Source organism: Belonocnema kinseyi, chromosome 5 (assembly GCF_010883055.1).
Source record: "Belonocnema kinseyi isolate 2016_QV_RU_SX_M_011 chromosome 5, B_treatae_v1, whole genome shotgun sequence".
NCBI lineage: Eukaryota > Metazoa > Arthropoda > Insecta > Hymenoptera > Cynipidae > Belonocnema > Belonocnema kinseyi.
Genome location: NC_046661.1, coordinates 4,360,542 through 4,377,009, shown reverse-complemented (window position 1 = coordinate 4,377,009; position 16,468 = coordinate 4,360,542). Strand labels below are relative to the sequence as shown.

At 30.9% G+C, this 16,468-nt stretch overlaps 1 protein-coding gene across 1 annotated transcript in view; it reads right to left on the bottom strand.

Moving 5' to 3' along the window:
• Nucleotides 1–16,468, bottom strand: part of LOC117172865 (neurobeachin-like) — an 825,867-nt gene that overhangs the window by 247,586 nt on the left and 561,813 nt on the right. The window contains exons 4-7 of the mRNA XM_033361129.1: nt 5,401–5,501; nt 4,459–4,554; nt 3,729–3,850; nt 547–673 (exon numbers count right to left, since the gene is read on the bottom strand). Of these exons, the coding sequence (XP_033217020.1) occupies nt 547–673; nt 3,729–3,850; nt 4,459–4,554; nt 5,401–5,501 (446 nt within the window). The remainder of the gene's footprint in view (nt 1–546; nt 674–3,728; nt 3,851–4,458; nt 4,555–5,400; nt 5,502–16,468) is intronic.

Here is a 16,468-nt window from a genome sequence, read left to right as displayed (position 1 = left end):
CATATCCTAAGATAATTTCTCATGAGATGTGCAGCAAGTCTTATTACAAAATAATAAAAATTCACTCAATTATAGTTCATAAAAGTTGATCCATATTTACTCCGGTACCTACAATTCATGCCATGTATCAGAGGTGAAATTAGCCAATTTTTTTAGCATAATGATTCAAAAAGCAGCAGCTTAAATGGATTTTCCATGAGATATAAGCGTTTTTTGGTGTTATCATTAAGTTGATCTCGTACGGAAAATACATTTGAATATTTTGTTTTTCAGTGAGAAAATTAAACAAAATTGATCTGTCACCTAATATATCGTATCTAAATTAAAATTCTAGAACAGCGAAATAAAAATTTCATTTATCCATTCAAATTTAACTCTACGATACTTCGATTCAGAAGCCACCGAATAAAAACTAAAAATAGAATTACTGTTTCTTGAAAAGTTCCACGACTAAAAATGCTAATTTTACAATTTACATCTAAAAATTCAACCTAGGTCCATTTAAATTTTATTTTATTTTTCGTATTACGCAAAAAAAAAACTTACCTTCCGTGGTTGAAATTCGTATTTGACGCAGTGTTGCAGTCCTTTGCCCTTCATTTTCATAGATGTAAGCACGAGACAGTTTCCTACGAAATGTGCAGAATAACCAACGCCTTTGCTGGTTTTAAAACTGCAAGGAATTTAAATGATCGTAATTGGAATATCAAATTAATTAAGGCCGAATAAAAATATAAAATTTTCTAGAATAAATCCCCAGCGGACTTTTTCGAATTCAGGGCCAGAAAATATTTTCGGGTCAGTTTTCCGCACATAGCTACTTATACATTTTTTAAATTAGTATTTCATTCTTATATTTTTCAATTTGTATACAGGCTTCAATATAAAAAGAGAGTGTCTACCAGACTGATGATTTTAAATTCAAGGTCTTTTCACGATCAATCGAAAATACGTCGAAAATTCCCTGTTCCAAAAAATTTCATAATACTTCACAATTTTTCAAAGATATTTCGAAAGATTTCAATAGATGTTATAAGGATTTCACAAGGATTTCAATGATTTAACAAAGATTTCAAGGATTTTACAAATATTTCAAAAGATTATTATTATAATGCATTTTAAAAAATAGAAAGCACAAGCTGATACATTTCCTTAACGTCCAATTTGATTGTAGCACATTAGAAAAAATATTTCCCAATATTTCACGAAGATTTCAAAGGTTCTAAAGATTTAAGAAAGATTAAAAATGCTTTTCAACGATTTCAACAGATTTAAAAGATTTGTGAATATTTGACAAAGATTCCAATGATTCCACAAGAATTTAAAAGATTTCACAAAGATTTCAAGAGGTTTGTAAAACATTTAAAAAGAGTTCACAAATATTTCAAATATTCCAAAACATGTCAAAAGATTTTTTAAATCATTTCACAACTGGGTTTAAAGATTTTGGAAGATTTAAAAATTTTTAAAAAGGCTTGTATATTATATTTCAACAGTTGTCAACCCCTCGATCATATCATGTACATTAGCAAAAAAAATTAATTCATACGAATTCGAAAAACTAAAAATTGACTATTCTAATATTACATCACGCTCGATCGATAACGTCAAAATATATAAGGCTTTACCTCCTGATGGACTGCAAAGCATTGCTTAGATAGGAGCTTGACTAAATTGATTCAAATTAGGCAAAAGTAAGTCGAAAATCGTGATATATTGCTTTATTTTTAAAATAGAAAAGCCATTTTTTTCATTATTGTTGGCGATTGGGAAAGCTTGCAATCAGATAATCCATTACCAAAAATTATAATGTGCCGTAATTGAGGTTATAACCTCCATTGCCGGCGACTTATGTGATAATGCTTTTCGATAATAAGTGATTTCACAAAGTCTCATATCAAAGAGAGATATATCAAAAATACTTCGAAGGATTTTAAAAGACTTCAAGTGATTTTATAAAATATCAAGAGACTTTAAATTATTTCAAAGAATTTGGAGGGATTTTAAAAGAATGCAGAAAAATTGAATGATTTTCAATGTGCTTTTTATATAATCCAAAAAGTTTTATGCATTTAAAAGAAATTTTATAAGATTCTAAGGAAGTTTAGGTGATTTTAAAGAGTGTTAAGCGAGTTACTGAAAACTTATTCAAAAAGATTTCAATAAATTTGAAGAGATTTGGAGAGATTTGAAGGGATTTAAAATAACGGAAATTTAAGATAATTTAAAGGATTTGAATTAATTTTAGTTTATTTCAAAAGATTTTTAATAATTCTGAAGAAGTTGAAGGAGGTTAAACAAAATTTAAAGAACTTTAATTATTTTCAAGAAATTTTACAGAATAATAATTCAGAAAGGTTCAAGGATATACAAGAGATTATATGACAGTTTTAGTGATTTTCAAGCATGTCAAGCGAGTTATTAAAAAGCTATTAAACAAGATTTTAATGAATTTTAAGAAATTTCAAAGGATTGAAAAAAATCAAAGAATTTAAGGATTTTCATTTTAGTCAATTTTGAAACATTTTAAATCATTAAAAAGAAATTAATGGAAGTTAAAAAAAAAACCGAATGAGTTTGAGGATTTTCAAGAAATCTTACTTTCTGCATGAGATTAAAAATTTTATTTTTAAAAGATTTCAAGATAATTCAAAAATGATTCAAAAAGGTTTAAGGATTAAAAGAGATTATATGACATTTTTAGTGATCTTAAAGTTTTAGGTTTAGGATACACAAGCGATTTTATCATATTTTAAGACAGATTTAGTGACTTTAAAAAATATGATGAATATGAGAATTAAAGAATATGAATTTTAAGAGATTTAAATTAATTTTAGTCAATTTTAAAAACTTCGAAATATTTTTAATGATTGTAAAGAATTATAACAATACAACCTAACCTCAATCACGGCACATTATATTGTTTCCTGGTGGATATTGTCCAAATCGCACAATTTCATAAATTACCAACAATAATAAAAGAAATAGCTTTTCTATAAGAAAAGAAAAGCAATATCACGATTTTCCAATTACACCAAACTCTCGCTTTCAGTCAAGTGTCAGGGGTTGCCTTCAAATAGCGTTGGACTGACCTTGGACTTCTAGGTTATACATAACTTTTCCATAATTCCATGACATTTCTAGGTCTTGCAGGTATTCTAGCAACCCTGTTACATTTATTTTTTAATTTAGGTATAACATAGGACTTTTAGTACTATGTTACAAAATTCCCCGAACCAACTATGATAATTCTTTTTAGAACATTTATTTTTTAAATTAAGATTTACCGATTTTTTTCGAAATTCCCAAATCATAATTCCAAGTCATTCCAAAATTCCAAATTATAATTTGAGTTTTAAAACGTAAATCTTTCTCTTTTGTATGAAAAAAAAAATATATATTTACAACTTCAGATACATATCAGTTTACGAGTTTCAATGTACACCAGATTTAAAAATTTGAAACACTTCAAAGATTTTAAAATATACAAGAAAAGTTACTATCAGTATCACATGTATTATCCTCCTTATGAACTGTGCGTAATGAAATATAAAAACATTTGTAATATTATTCATTTTACTACAATCGAATAAAAAGACTCGGTCACTGCATCCAATTCCCGTATTTCCCTAGCCGTACTGTACAAATACATGACATTTGGCATAAAAAATACATTTTTCTGTAGCTAGGAATCTAAACTTCAAGCGAAATATGCAAATTGAACTTACCAATACAGATAAGGCTTTTCTCGTTCGATATTAACCGAGTTGATTGGGTCCAATCTGAACCATGTCGTAAAAGTAAAGCCGCTTTCATACGGCCATTTCGCGAGTGGTGGTAGCAATACCGCCTAACGAATGAGAAACGATTAATTAATCAACCAGTATCCTTGAAAGTTGTTGATAAAAATAGTTTCACTCCGTCATATGTCAAAATTTTATCAAAAATCTAAAAATACAATGCTTTAAAACACTTTCTTGACTTGTTATTAACATATTAAAAAAAAAAATGTTTTAATCCGTTCTTCACAACTGACAGAGACTTTCTTTTGAAAAATATAATTCAGTAAAAGTAGCAAACAGCAATAATTTTTGTTATGGATTTCGTGAAAAATTAAGTTTATTTTCTAAGAAAGTTTTTCAGTTTTCCAACATCATATTTGAAAGTATTAAAAATAAATTTCGATGTCAATTTAAACGATTATTCTTTAGTCTATAAATTATAAAAATTTCTATTTATTTATCACAGGCTTCAGAGTCTTCTTTGATTTAAATCTTTCCCCCTTTTTCTTGTTTTTCCACTTAAATGTGAACTAAATTTATAGTACCGAATAATAATATCCAACTATTTTTGTTTCCCTATTGTGAAGGCATTCTGTCCTGTAAAGTCTGTTATTGATAGAGTTTATTTGCATAAATAAATTCCAAAATATATGTAAAAAATGGAAATAAATCTCACTGATCCCTGTCTGCCTGGAAAACTGAAGAAGACGTCAGGTCCGTTTCTCTGCGGCATTTGACGAAGGACGTTTAATAATTTTGCCGAATGTCGTGGCTGTAATATTAAAAAATCGAAATTAAAATAAGACAAACTTAAAAGCAGAAGATTTATGTCTTCGTAACAAACGGTGCAATTTATTTAACAATCATAAAACTTGCAGAGGTTACTTACCCCAGAAACCTCATACACTCAGAAAAAATATTATTTGATTCGAACACGATTTCTTGGAATCAAACAGTTTTTTTCAGTCGTACTCAGTTAAAGAAATTTCTTTCGATTCAAGGACATTTTTGGTTTCAAAGAAATAATTAAAAATTATTTTCTTAATTTTTAAGTTATTTTCAGTGAAGTGGAAAAAAATATGTTAAAGCAACAAGTTTTTTTGTATAATCATTGGAATGGAAGCTTCTAATGTATCCCCTAAGGGTTTAAATTTTTCTTACATCTTCTCTATTACTTTACACACCCTCCACACACTTACTTGGTGGTGGAAGGAGGACCTACAGTTTAAGGTGGGTTCCGAACCACCAGGAGCAACAGCCTTAAGTACTTAGAGAAAACCTTTTTCTCTAGAGGTACCGGTCCCACGATTCTCCGGAGATGAACAACTTCCTTGCTAGGCTAGTGTTCACCGCATGGGCCACCGAGACTCTTCCAGAGTGCGAGGCGGGAATCGAACTCGCAAGCCGAAGGAGTGGGTCCAAAGCCTACGCTTTAGCCCCCACGACCATCGTCCCACTTTTAAGTTTTTTTTTTTTTTTTTTTTGTATTTCATGACAAATATTTTTCGGATTGTAGTTTCTTGAGATAGCTAAAGTAAAAATATGAGTTCCAATACCCTTCGGACTAAGTAAAATAATAAATTCCATTCTATTATGGTCGCAAAAAATTCGTACTCACCCACTTTCCTTTGACTGCTTTCATTGCACCAAACAGGAGCTTCAGTTCTTTTACTGTGATGCTGTAATTCGCCAAAACTCCAAGCATGTCGATCATTAAATCTGGCCAAAAATGGAGAATTAATCATATTACAAAGTTCGTGCCATAAAAATCCATAAAATAAAAAAAAAACTAAGTATAACAATTCATCTCAAAATCTGTATAAAAATCTGCCAATATCAATGCGGGTATCAGAGGTAAATACAGTCAAACTCGGACGTAGCACACCCGGAGATAATCATTCAGAGAATCTCAGAGTTTAACTATGACGGGTTCCGTTATGTTAGGTAAGGTTCATGGTCAGCCCCAGAACACCGACAATCTCCGAGTTTGACTGTAATATCAATGTGAGTTTCCTGGTTTTACACTGAAATGTAGATAAAAGCTATTGTTTTTGTTACGTAAGTACAATAATTACTTTAATGTAATTAATAGTTCAAACACGATACTTGTTAATATATTAAGATTAGAATTGATTATTTTATTTTTATTTGTGGTGATAATTAATTATTATTATCCATTGTAGTACGTACCATTATCTACTATCGGTTAAGCTTCCCTATTAAGTTTCAGGTTTTTTTTCTTGTATTGCAAATTAATTCCTAACTCTATTTTTCGAAAAAAAAAGGTTTGGGGCTTATTTTAGTATTTTAATTCTAATCAAAAAAATATATTTTTATATCCTGATGCAATCCAAATGTGCGACTTGAGAATTCTTTCGTTTTTAAAAGGTTAAATATATATTTTTCTCAAAGTTCAGTTTACCATAAGTTAAAAATGTTAAAAATAGAAATACTTTTTGGATTATTTTTACACAATCTTCTACTTGTAATGCTACCATAACGACAGAAAAGGACTCCCCCCCACATCGCTGTGACGCAAACATCAGTAATCTGACTTTTGACTATAAACGCAACGATGTAAAGATTTGGAAATACCAAATCAAACCATTCTTCGACCGTCAATGCAATAATGAATTGCTGAAAAAAGCCTCTTCAATTTTATGAGGCTTTCTCTTTTTACTCATCCTCGATAATTGTTTGGAGTCTTACTTTTTTTTAAACTTTAATAATGTATAAACTATTTTTAATTATGACACAAAAAAAATTGACACGTATTGACTCCAAAATTGGAATGATTGTTATTTCGCTGACAAGTCGTTTTAAACTAAGGTATTATTTTAAAAATATTTTTAACTTATAAATAATAACTTTTTTAAACCTATTTATATTTATTTTTATTATGCATTAGCTTATTATAATTATTATTTAGATACTCTGAAAAGGGCACGCAGTGATGCCGAAACGTCGACGAAGTTTTAATTTTTGTTCCTAAAATAAATGGAGTTGAATTGATAGCTCTAATTTGTTTTTATTCTGACGCGGCCGTAAGACAGACAAAATAATTTTTCTACAATTCATTATAAACGCAACTCTGTCTTTGCTTTCAGAAATACTTGCAAATATTTTAGGTGTACAGTTTTCGACAAAAATGATAATATAGTATCATATCTTAAGAGAAAATCATTTTTTATCAAGTTATAACTTTTTGAAATATCAATAAGAATATTATATTTGTGATAGAGTCTCACATACGCGGATCCCGATATGCCGGATAAGGTGACCCCAGGGGGCGAGAGAGAGAGAGAGAAAGGGAGACGCTGCAAGGTCTGCGGAGCAAGTGCACAACAAAGCAGGAGTGTATGAAAAAAGCATTCAGTACCCTCTGCGGTTAATCGGATCGTATTATTCATATTGGCTTGGCCAGACCAACCCCTTTCCGCAGGGGTCCATTGTTAGAAAATGGGAAAAAAATGTGAGATTAAAAAAATCGTAATTTTACAATCAGTGACCTAAAAGTAATATATTTGGAATCTCCATATTTTTCCGATTCCAAAGACATGTAATTTGTATATAAAGGTTGAAAAATTGAGAAGTATATAGTATTAAATTGACTGTAAAGCTGATGTTTTTTTTTATATTAAACTCCTCCAAATTTTTAACTTTTCTAGGCAAGTAATATATCGTTGGAATCAGAAAAAATCTTAGATGCTGATAATGCTATTTTCAAATCGCTAGTTAAAAAAATAAAAGTTTTAAAATTTCCTTACTTTGACATGCCTGTGGACAAAATACCCTTGCTGGAGTGAGTTCACTCACACTAAGGTACATAAATAGACCGAAAAGTAGTAGAAAAAATTAAGTCGGGTGGAGCCTGACTATACCTTAAAATTGAGCAAAAAGTTTTCCGACCACTGAGTTAGGTGCAGTTACGTTTATGCATTACAAAAAGCCAAAAACAAATTGCAAAAATGTCGTAGAAAAACAAAAGAAAGCCTTAAACGTTTGCACATCAATATGAAATTATAAAAGAAGTGAAGGCAGGTGCCACAAAAAAGAATTTTTCACAGGAATACGTTATCGCTCAGAATACTTAAAATGCTAAAGTAAAAAGTAAAAATAAAAGCTGAAAAAAATAAGTAAAAAAAAAAATAAAAGCTAAAGTAAAGTATTTTATATCAAAGTTAACATGCTAAAAAATATATCGCGAGTAGGTTACCTAAAACGGTTGATCAAGGTTTTGATTAATTAATAATTCAAAAATTACTTTTTTGAAAAATTGCAATCGTTCCTTTACGAAACAAACTATATAATAATCGAAAATATGAAGCTTATAGAATATGCAAACGTTGGGTTGTCTATTATTTTCCCACCATAACTATTGCGTTGGCAGGTATAAACAGGTAAGTCGATAAAAGTATTTTGCATCAATATGTTTACGCAATAAATCTTATATCATAATAAAGATAATTTTATTGCGAACACGATGACATAAGGTTGTCTGCGAAAATCTGTTTTGAATTCCGGTTGTCGAGTTTTAAAACGAATGTAAAATGCATGGGGAAAAATCACTTTTTTTAGTTTTTAGAATAATTTTTTAGGGTTTGAAAAAATAGGACGGGAAAGTATAGAGACCTACAGAGAATTAAATTTCATGTTCTTGTAGGTGGAAATTAAAATGTCTGTTGATTACTGATCAGATTTATTAAATTTTCTGAGAGACTCTCCGTACATAGATGTTAAACGTTTTGTTTTTCGTTATATACGTCGCTTAAATTCCTTGCCGTAATCATTCCGTCTGCTGGACGGCATGAGATCAAAAGATGTCAATTCTTTATGAAATGGACCTTCTTAATACTGTATTCTTGTATTTTTTTACTTAAAATTATTAATATTAGTCTAGTGGAATACTTATTATCATTGGTTAATTAATTTTTAATTCTTTGAACAAATGGAATTTGTTTAAATAATTTTATTTCGAAAACTTGTGTTTTCCCCTATAATTATTATTATTAGTCTAGCGGAATATTAATTAACATTGGTTTAGTAATTTCTAATTGTTTAAATAAATGGAATTTGTTTAAATAATTTTTTAATTGAAAATTATTAATCTTTCATTAGTGGAATTCTTATCAACATTGTTTGATCAAAAAATAATATTGGGTCGATGGAATGACAGTGTTGATCTACAAAAATTATTTAAACAAATTCTATTTGTTTAAATATTAATCAAAAGAATTAGCCAATAATAATAAAGATTCTACTAGACCAACATGCGTTTTAAAACTCGACAACCGGACTACAAAATTGATTTTCCTAGACAACATTATGTCATCGAGTTCGCAATAAAATGATCTTTATTTTGATATAAGGTTTATTGCGTAAACAGATTGGTGCAAAATACTAGTATGGACTTACCTGTTTATACTTACCAACCCAATAGTTATGATGGCAAGAAATTGGCAACCCAACGCTCGCATATTCTATAAGCTTCATACTTTCGATTAGTATATAGTTTGTTTTTAAAACGAACGATTGCAATTTATTTTAAAAAGCCATTTTTTAATTTTTTAATTAATTATAGCCTTGATTGAAATTCTGTAAGCAACGTACTCGCGATATATTTTTTAACATATATATATAAAATACTTTTAATTGCGTAAGTAAACGGGTGAAGGTCGTTTTATGTCGGATCTTTGACTATATGTATATATGTAAGTATATATGTATGTACTTCAATAAAGTTTGATTTTCGAGCACAAAGCCCACAAATGTCTCTAAAATTCGCATCAGTGGCAATTTCGAAGTTTTATTTACAGTTCATTATGATATTATAAAAATAAAATGGCAAAAATACAAAAAATTATTTTTTTGGGACAAAACTCTAACAGAAGTGGTTCACGCACAGTAAGAAGAAAATCTTAAATTCCGCTAATATAGCTAATATGAAAATTTTGAATAGTATTGCGGCTTTTACGTTCATTTTCGACCTTAAATTACTATCCGCCAAGACAGGCTGACTTTACGTTTACCTCAATATCATAAATTACGTTATCTAATGAATTTAAGGAAATCCTGAAAGTAAGACAAATTAAATTTTAAGGTTTTTTTACTGTGGAAAGTCCTGATTGTTTACAGTTTAAAGAGTCCCGATTTACCATGAAGATCATTGAGAGTATCCCCAAAATGACCGGTAAAGTGGGATTCCAATGTGTTTTGATTTTTTGAATGAAATCATCATTTCAAATTTAGAAAAAACTTGTTATGCATAGCTGTTCAAGTTTCCTGTACCAAAACTTTGCAATTTTTAATGATGCTCATTTTGCAAAACTTATTTACATTAAAGAAATAGTGATGCATTTCTTCCTTCAGAACAAACTAATTTTACGTTAAATATTTTGGAAAAAATTGTAAAGAATTATCCCAGTAACCAAATCCAAAAACAAAGATAATTTGTTTTTGGTATTTCAAAAAATTATAAATTGTTTAAACCGTATTTTCTCTAAAATAAGATTCAATATTATTATTTATCAAAAACTGTACATAAGTTTAGTGCTTATTGATACTTAGTGAAATCTTTTTTTATAATTTCCCTACTTTCACCCCCACCCCCACTCTTGTGTACATGCGAAAAAAAATTAATCCAAATTCGAGCGAAATCAGTTCATATTTAGAGGTCATTCATTCATTAGAGAATAAGAATCAATTAGAAATATTGAGGGTGAATGACTCTAAGCCACTCTTATGGATCCCTATAAATAATCATTAATCAATAGCGTAAGAATACCCAGTCATTTCTAAACTAGTTTTCACTTGCTTAAGCGATTTCAATTTGTTTAAACATTTTTTCAGGTAAGCCGCGAATTTTACCTATTTTATAGACGTCACGAGTACTTTAATCAATGATAACAATATAATAATTTCTTAAAATAATTTTACAATTATGTAAACAATACGTGCTTGTTCAAGTATATAGTTTACCTAAAAAAGCAATAGAAAAATTTTACCTCAACAAATTTTCGCTAGATTTAATTAATTTTAAACAAATTCAAATTATTGACACAATATTATTTGTTTAAATATAATATAAATATAATTGATAAATTATTTCAAAAAATTATGACATTGTTATAATTAATTCAAGAACTATGACGGTCTAGAAATTACGTTCATTTTGCGGATTACCTGAAAAAACAAATGCTTAAACAAATTAAAATTGTTTACAATTATTTAAAAATAATCAACAGATGACTGGGTATTGTTAAATGACCGATTATCGATTATTTGTGAAAAAACGTTTGAAAACCATAAAGAAAGCGCAATATTAAGTCAAATTCAAATTTGGCTACTACAAGAGATTCGCGATATCTCCAGTATGATATTATTTCAATTTAAACTGTATCATATACAGGGTATCCACAAAGTTCCGAGACAGCAAAATAAATCCTTAGGTACAATTTTTTGGAGAAGGTTGTGGTCATTCTCAAAGTAAATTTCAACGAGGAATCCAGTGGTGACCTTAGTTTAGACCTTGACAATGACCTCCATGATTATTTCAATGTCACTTTCGCTTTTTTAAATGGAATGGTCCATTTTAGAGACTGGCAATCGAAAGAACGGAAATTTTTACGTTAAAAAGTGTAGTCATGTCATAGGCGAGGTGTGGCCTTGATGGACGTATCAAGGTTATTTAAACTTCAATATGGTCTGAAAATTTTTTCGCAAGTTGGCTTGTGAAAATCATCCTCTTACTCTACTTACTTACTTAAACAATGTACATTAAATAGTGACCATCGAGTGACCTTGACCATCACCATCAAGGTCATATCAAGGTCACTCTTTGTTTTTTAATTAAAACGACTCTGTTTGAGATCGGAAATTGATGAACGGGAAATTTCACTTCAAAAAGTGTAGTCAGGTGTTACATCCCAAAATTTCACAATTTCAATGTAACGCCTAAAAATAGGCATAATCTACATCAACCCATATAAAAGCATGTAATGCCACCAATTATAAACGAGCGCATTACCGATTTTCTCTGATTTTTAACCTAACTATGGTGACCGTGCTACGGCTGGTAAGATAGAAACTACAAGATACGTAAATTGTTACCATGAAGGGATGAGAATTCAAGAGAATACCGATAACTTAACAATATGCTCAGTCAATGAGAGGATGTAATTGCAGATTCTGCCACTATAAACTAATTACTATTATAACTGTTATCATGCAAATATATTCATAATCTTAATCTATTACAAAACGATTAATTCGAAGATAAATTGAAATATATGGATGAAGAGGACACGCGTGAGATTAACTTAAATTAATCTATTAAGGGCATGTGATACAGCTAAATACCTATATTACCGACCACAGTTTTTCAGTTGACTGAATGTTTTTTTGAACCTAAGAACTTTTTTTGTAAATAAAATATCGAGCTGAAACTTTGGGAAATGTATTAGAGAACAATAAAGTACGTTTAGGTACAGAATTTTTGTAGGAACTTCACTGAAAATTATATCATCTTTTTTCTGAACATCAACATTTTTTGAACGTTCGAACTTTTTTTATACATAAAATATCGGTCTCAAACTTTGAGAAATGCAAGAGGCGAAAGAAAACTACGTTTAAGTACAAAGCTTAATAATAAAAGATGTAAAAAAATATATTTCAACAATCAATTCCAACGGCATCAGCCGGCAACGTTGTACACGAAAATACGAACTCTCTAGAGCCTCGTCTAGTGGCCGCCAGGTTTCGTATTTTCGCGTACAACGTTACCGGCTGATGCCGTTAGAATTGATTGTTGAAATATATTTTCTTACATCTTTTATTATTAAGCTTTGTACTTAAACGTAGTTTTCTTTCGGCTCTTGCATTTCTCAAAGTTTGAGACCGATATTTTATGTATAAAAAAAGTTGGAACGTTCAAAAAATGTCGAGGTTCAGAAAAAAGATAAAATAATTTTCAGTGAAGTTCCTACCAAAATGCAGTACCTAAACGTACTTTATTGTACTCTAATAGATTTTCCAAAGTTTCAGCTCGATATTTTATTTATAAAAAAAGTTATTAGATTTAAGAAAACATTCAGTGAACTGAAAAAGTGAGGTCAGTAATATAGGTATTTAGCTGTGTCACATGCCCTTAAAGATGTATGTTCATCCATCAGCCACATGCAAAGGTACAAGTGAAAGAACATGCAGGTAGTACCGATTAATAGTATAGAGAATCCATAATTCTGAAAGGACGAGAGCGAAGAATCGCGATTGCTTACCACGAATTTGTGACAGATTTGTAACAGTATGTGACTCTTTAAGGTGAAACGGTAGGTTTGGCTGAGTACATCAACGACTGCAGCGACATCTATAAGAAAATCGGAAATACAGTCTAGTGCCCCCTGGCTAATATAATTACAAATTCATACCCGAATATCGGTAGTATTCCGTTGGTAAAATTTTTGACCTGTTAGAGCGAGAAACTTAGCAGCGACAAAGACAGAAAATCTCCAACTATTTTTATTGCACCCTCGCGATGGGTTTCAGTTACTGTCATTCGGCTTACCTGCTCAGCTTCAGGGAAATATGAAAAATTGACTAAGATTTTATCTATGTATGCAATCCGCGTGAGAAATAATGAATTGGCACCCCATAAACGAAAAAACAAATATTTCGTAAAATTATAATATAAATAATTAAATATTTTTGGTATTCATAAAAGCTACTTTTATAACCTCAGGCATAGGTGAAATACTAAATGTTAAAGAAAAATACTTGAAAACATACCTAGAGTGTCTCGCGTTTGTGGAAAAAAATTCAGGACTTTTCGAAATCTTTCAGGACAAAAATTCATTTGTTTAGGTAGCTTTCTGAAAATGTTTCAAATGCGAAATTTATCATAGCCGCCAAAATTCAATTTTATGGTCAAAACTCGTTTTGTGGTAATTGTTCATTTTACTACTGTTACGTCCTACGAGAAGTAACTTACCTTGTATTTTGTTTCGTTCAAAGTGGTTCCTCCTTTTAGAATCTAGTTTTAAATAAACTAGGAAACTGGGATGAGGATAACTACCAAATACAATAAATAAATCAAATATGTTATAATATATAAAATAATGAATATTTATTCAAGTATTAAGAGAATTTACATATAAAGATCAGATTTGATAAACGTTTCCTGATAAACCTCCGAATTGCTTCAAGTCATTTGATTCATTGGGTTACTTACAAAGTTCCCTTTTTGTAGAGAGTAGACAATTCGCCTTCTCGTTCCTTGAGCCCGTCCTTCTTTGGAACCCTGTATGAGTATCCACAGGGGGCGGATGGCGCTGAACATGGCTCTGCAGATTGAGATGGCAAGGTCAGCGTATCTGGGCTACGTTGTCCCTTTGTGGCAGGTGTTCTCAACTCGGAGTTCCACACAGAAGCTATTCTTGTAAGATTTTTAGATTTAAATAGTTGACGGGCCAGCACTGTTGGACCGGAGTTTAGGGTTTCGAAGATTCATTACAATCTGGATTTGTCTGAGACTGAACTGAGACTGGAGTAAAGACTGAAGCTGGAATATAATCGACTAAACAGGAACAAACTAAACTGAAAATGGTACTAAACTGACTTCTGCTCGCGAATCGGCTGTATTTATTCACAAGATCCCTTCTTAGATTCCCGTAGGGGTGAGTGGTTTTAGAAATAGAGATTCTTCTTGGATTCAATCAGCGTTGTCAATCAATTACGTAGAAGAGTGGTAAGACCCTATATGTCCAATGGGCGTTGAGAATTATGTATATGTCCACATATGGAGAATGTCGCAGTAAACATAATGCTTTGTATCCCTTCCAAAGTATCATGGGGGTAATTAGTGGGATAGCCAATCAGTGATTAGGAATCTTGATGTTCCCAAATTTGGAGAGTGGCGTAGTTACCAAAATATATGGTATCCCTTCCTAGGTGCCCAAGGGTAAGATATTATGATGCGTAGAAGAGCTATAGGTTTGCGTGTATCCTTTTGGTTGTGTGTGTGAAGGGTTCACTCTCCTATAGCTGTCATCTTTATTAAGCTCTTTATTGCTTTTTGATCTAAGATACTGGTCTCGGTCATAGAAATATATAGGTCAGAATGACAAAATGATGTACATGCGGTGTAGTTACCAGCATTTTCTAAACTTATGGGATTGAAAATGCAGCTGCCTTTTCTGGTTTCTTTGTTAATTAATTTATTGCTTTTTAATTAACGTGCGCTTGTTTTTTGTGCAAAAGATGATGCGTAAATTTTCTTTTGCTGTTGGGTTAACCTTACACTGTTCCGTCGTTTCTTTAAAAATCTGATCTTCACAAATGATTTTAAGAATACTAGGTTTTGTTTACAATAACAATTGGATGTTGAATATAATCCTTTAACTTGTTGAGTTATTATTAAATATAAATGTTATGTAATTATAATCGATTGTTTATAATTATTTATTATTATTATAAATGTCGCGGGACGTGACAATATATTTATTTAAAAAAAACCACGTCATCTATTCCTCTTTCTCACAAGCATGCGTTCATAAATTTAAAATACGCTGCGTAGAGTACCGCGACTTTGATAAAAATAATAAATGATTATAAACAATCGATTATAATTACATAACATTTATATTTAATAATAACTCAACAAGTTAAAGGATTATATTCAACATCCAATTGTTATTGTAAACAAAACCTAGTATTCTTAAAATCATTTTTGAAGATCAGATTTGTAAAGAAACGACGCAACAGTGTAAGGTTAACCTAACAGCAAAAGAAAATCGACGCATCATCTTTTGCACAAAAAACAAGCGCACGTTAATTAAAAAGCAATAAATTAATTGACAAGGAAATCAGAAGAGGCAGCTGCATTTTTAATCTCATACACTCACAATATGCTGGTACCTATAAGCACGTACACATCACAGTAAACAAAAATAAGCGATAAACATAAATATTCGTATAGCTAACAAAACCAGCAGACTACAGACTAACTGAAAAGCCATAAATTAATCAGCAAGCCAAGACTGAAAACAGACAAGATTTTCAGTCCCATACGTTTACAAAATGCGGGTACCTACACCACATGTACATCCTTTAGACATTCTGACCTACATATTTCTATGACGGAGACCAGCATCTTTGGTCTAAAAGTAATAAACAGCTTAATGAAGATAACAGCTATAGGAAGGTGAGCCGTTCACACACAACCAACTGGACGCACGCAAACCTTACGCTCTTCTACGCATCATAATAGCTTACCCTTGGACACCTAGGAAGGGATACCATATATTTTGTTAACTGCGCCATTCTCCATATTTAGGCACATCAAGATTCCTAATCACTGATTGGCTATCTCATTAATTACCCCCATGGTGCTTTGGAAGGGATACAAGACATTAGGGTTACTGCGACATCCTCCATATATGGGCATATACATAATTCTCAACGCCCATTGGACAATTAAGGTCTTACCACCCTTCTACTTAATTGATTGACAACGCTGATGGGAACCAAGAAGAATCCCTACTTCTAAAACCACTCAGTCTCCGTTCAGTCTCAGTTAGACAAATTTATATTATAAAGAATCTTCGAAACCCTAAACTCCGGTCCAACAGTGTTGGCCGTCAACTATTTAAATCTAAAAATCTACGAAGAATAGCTTCTGTGTGGAACTCCGA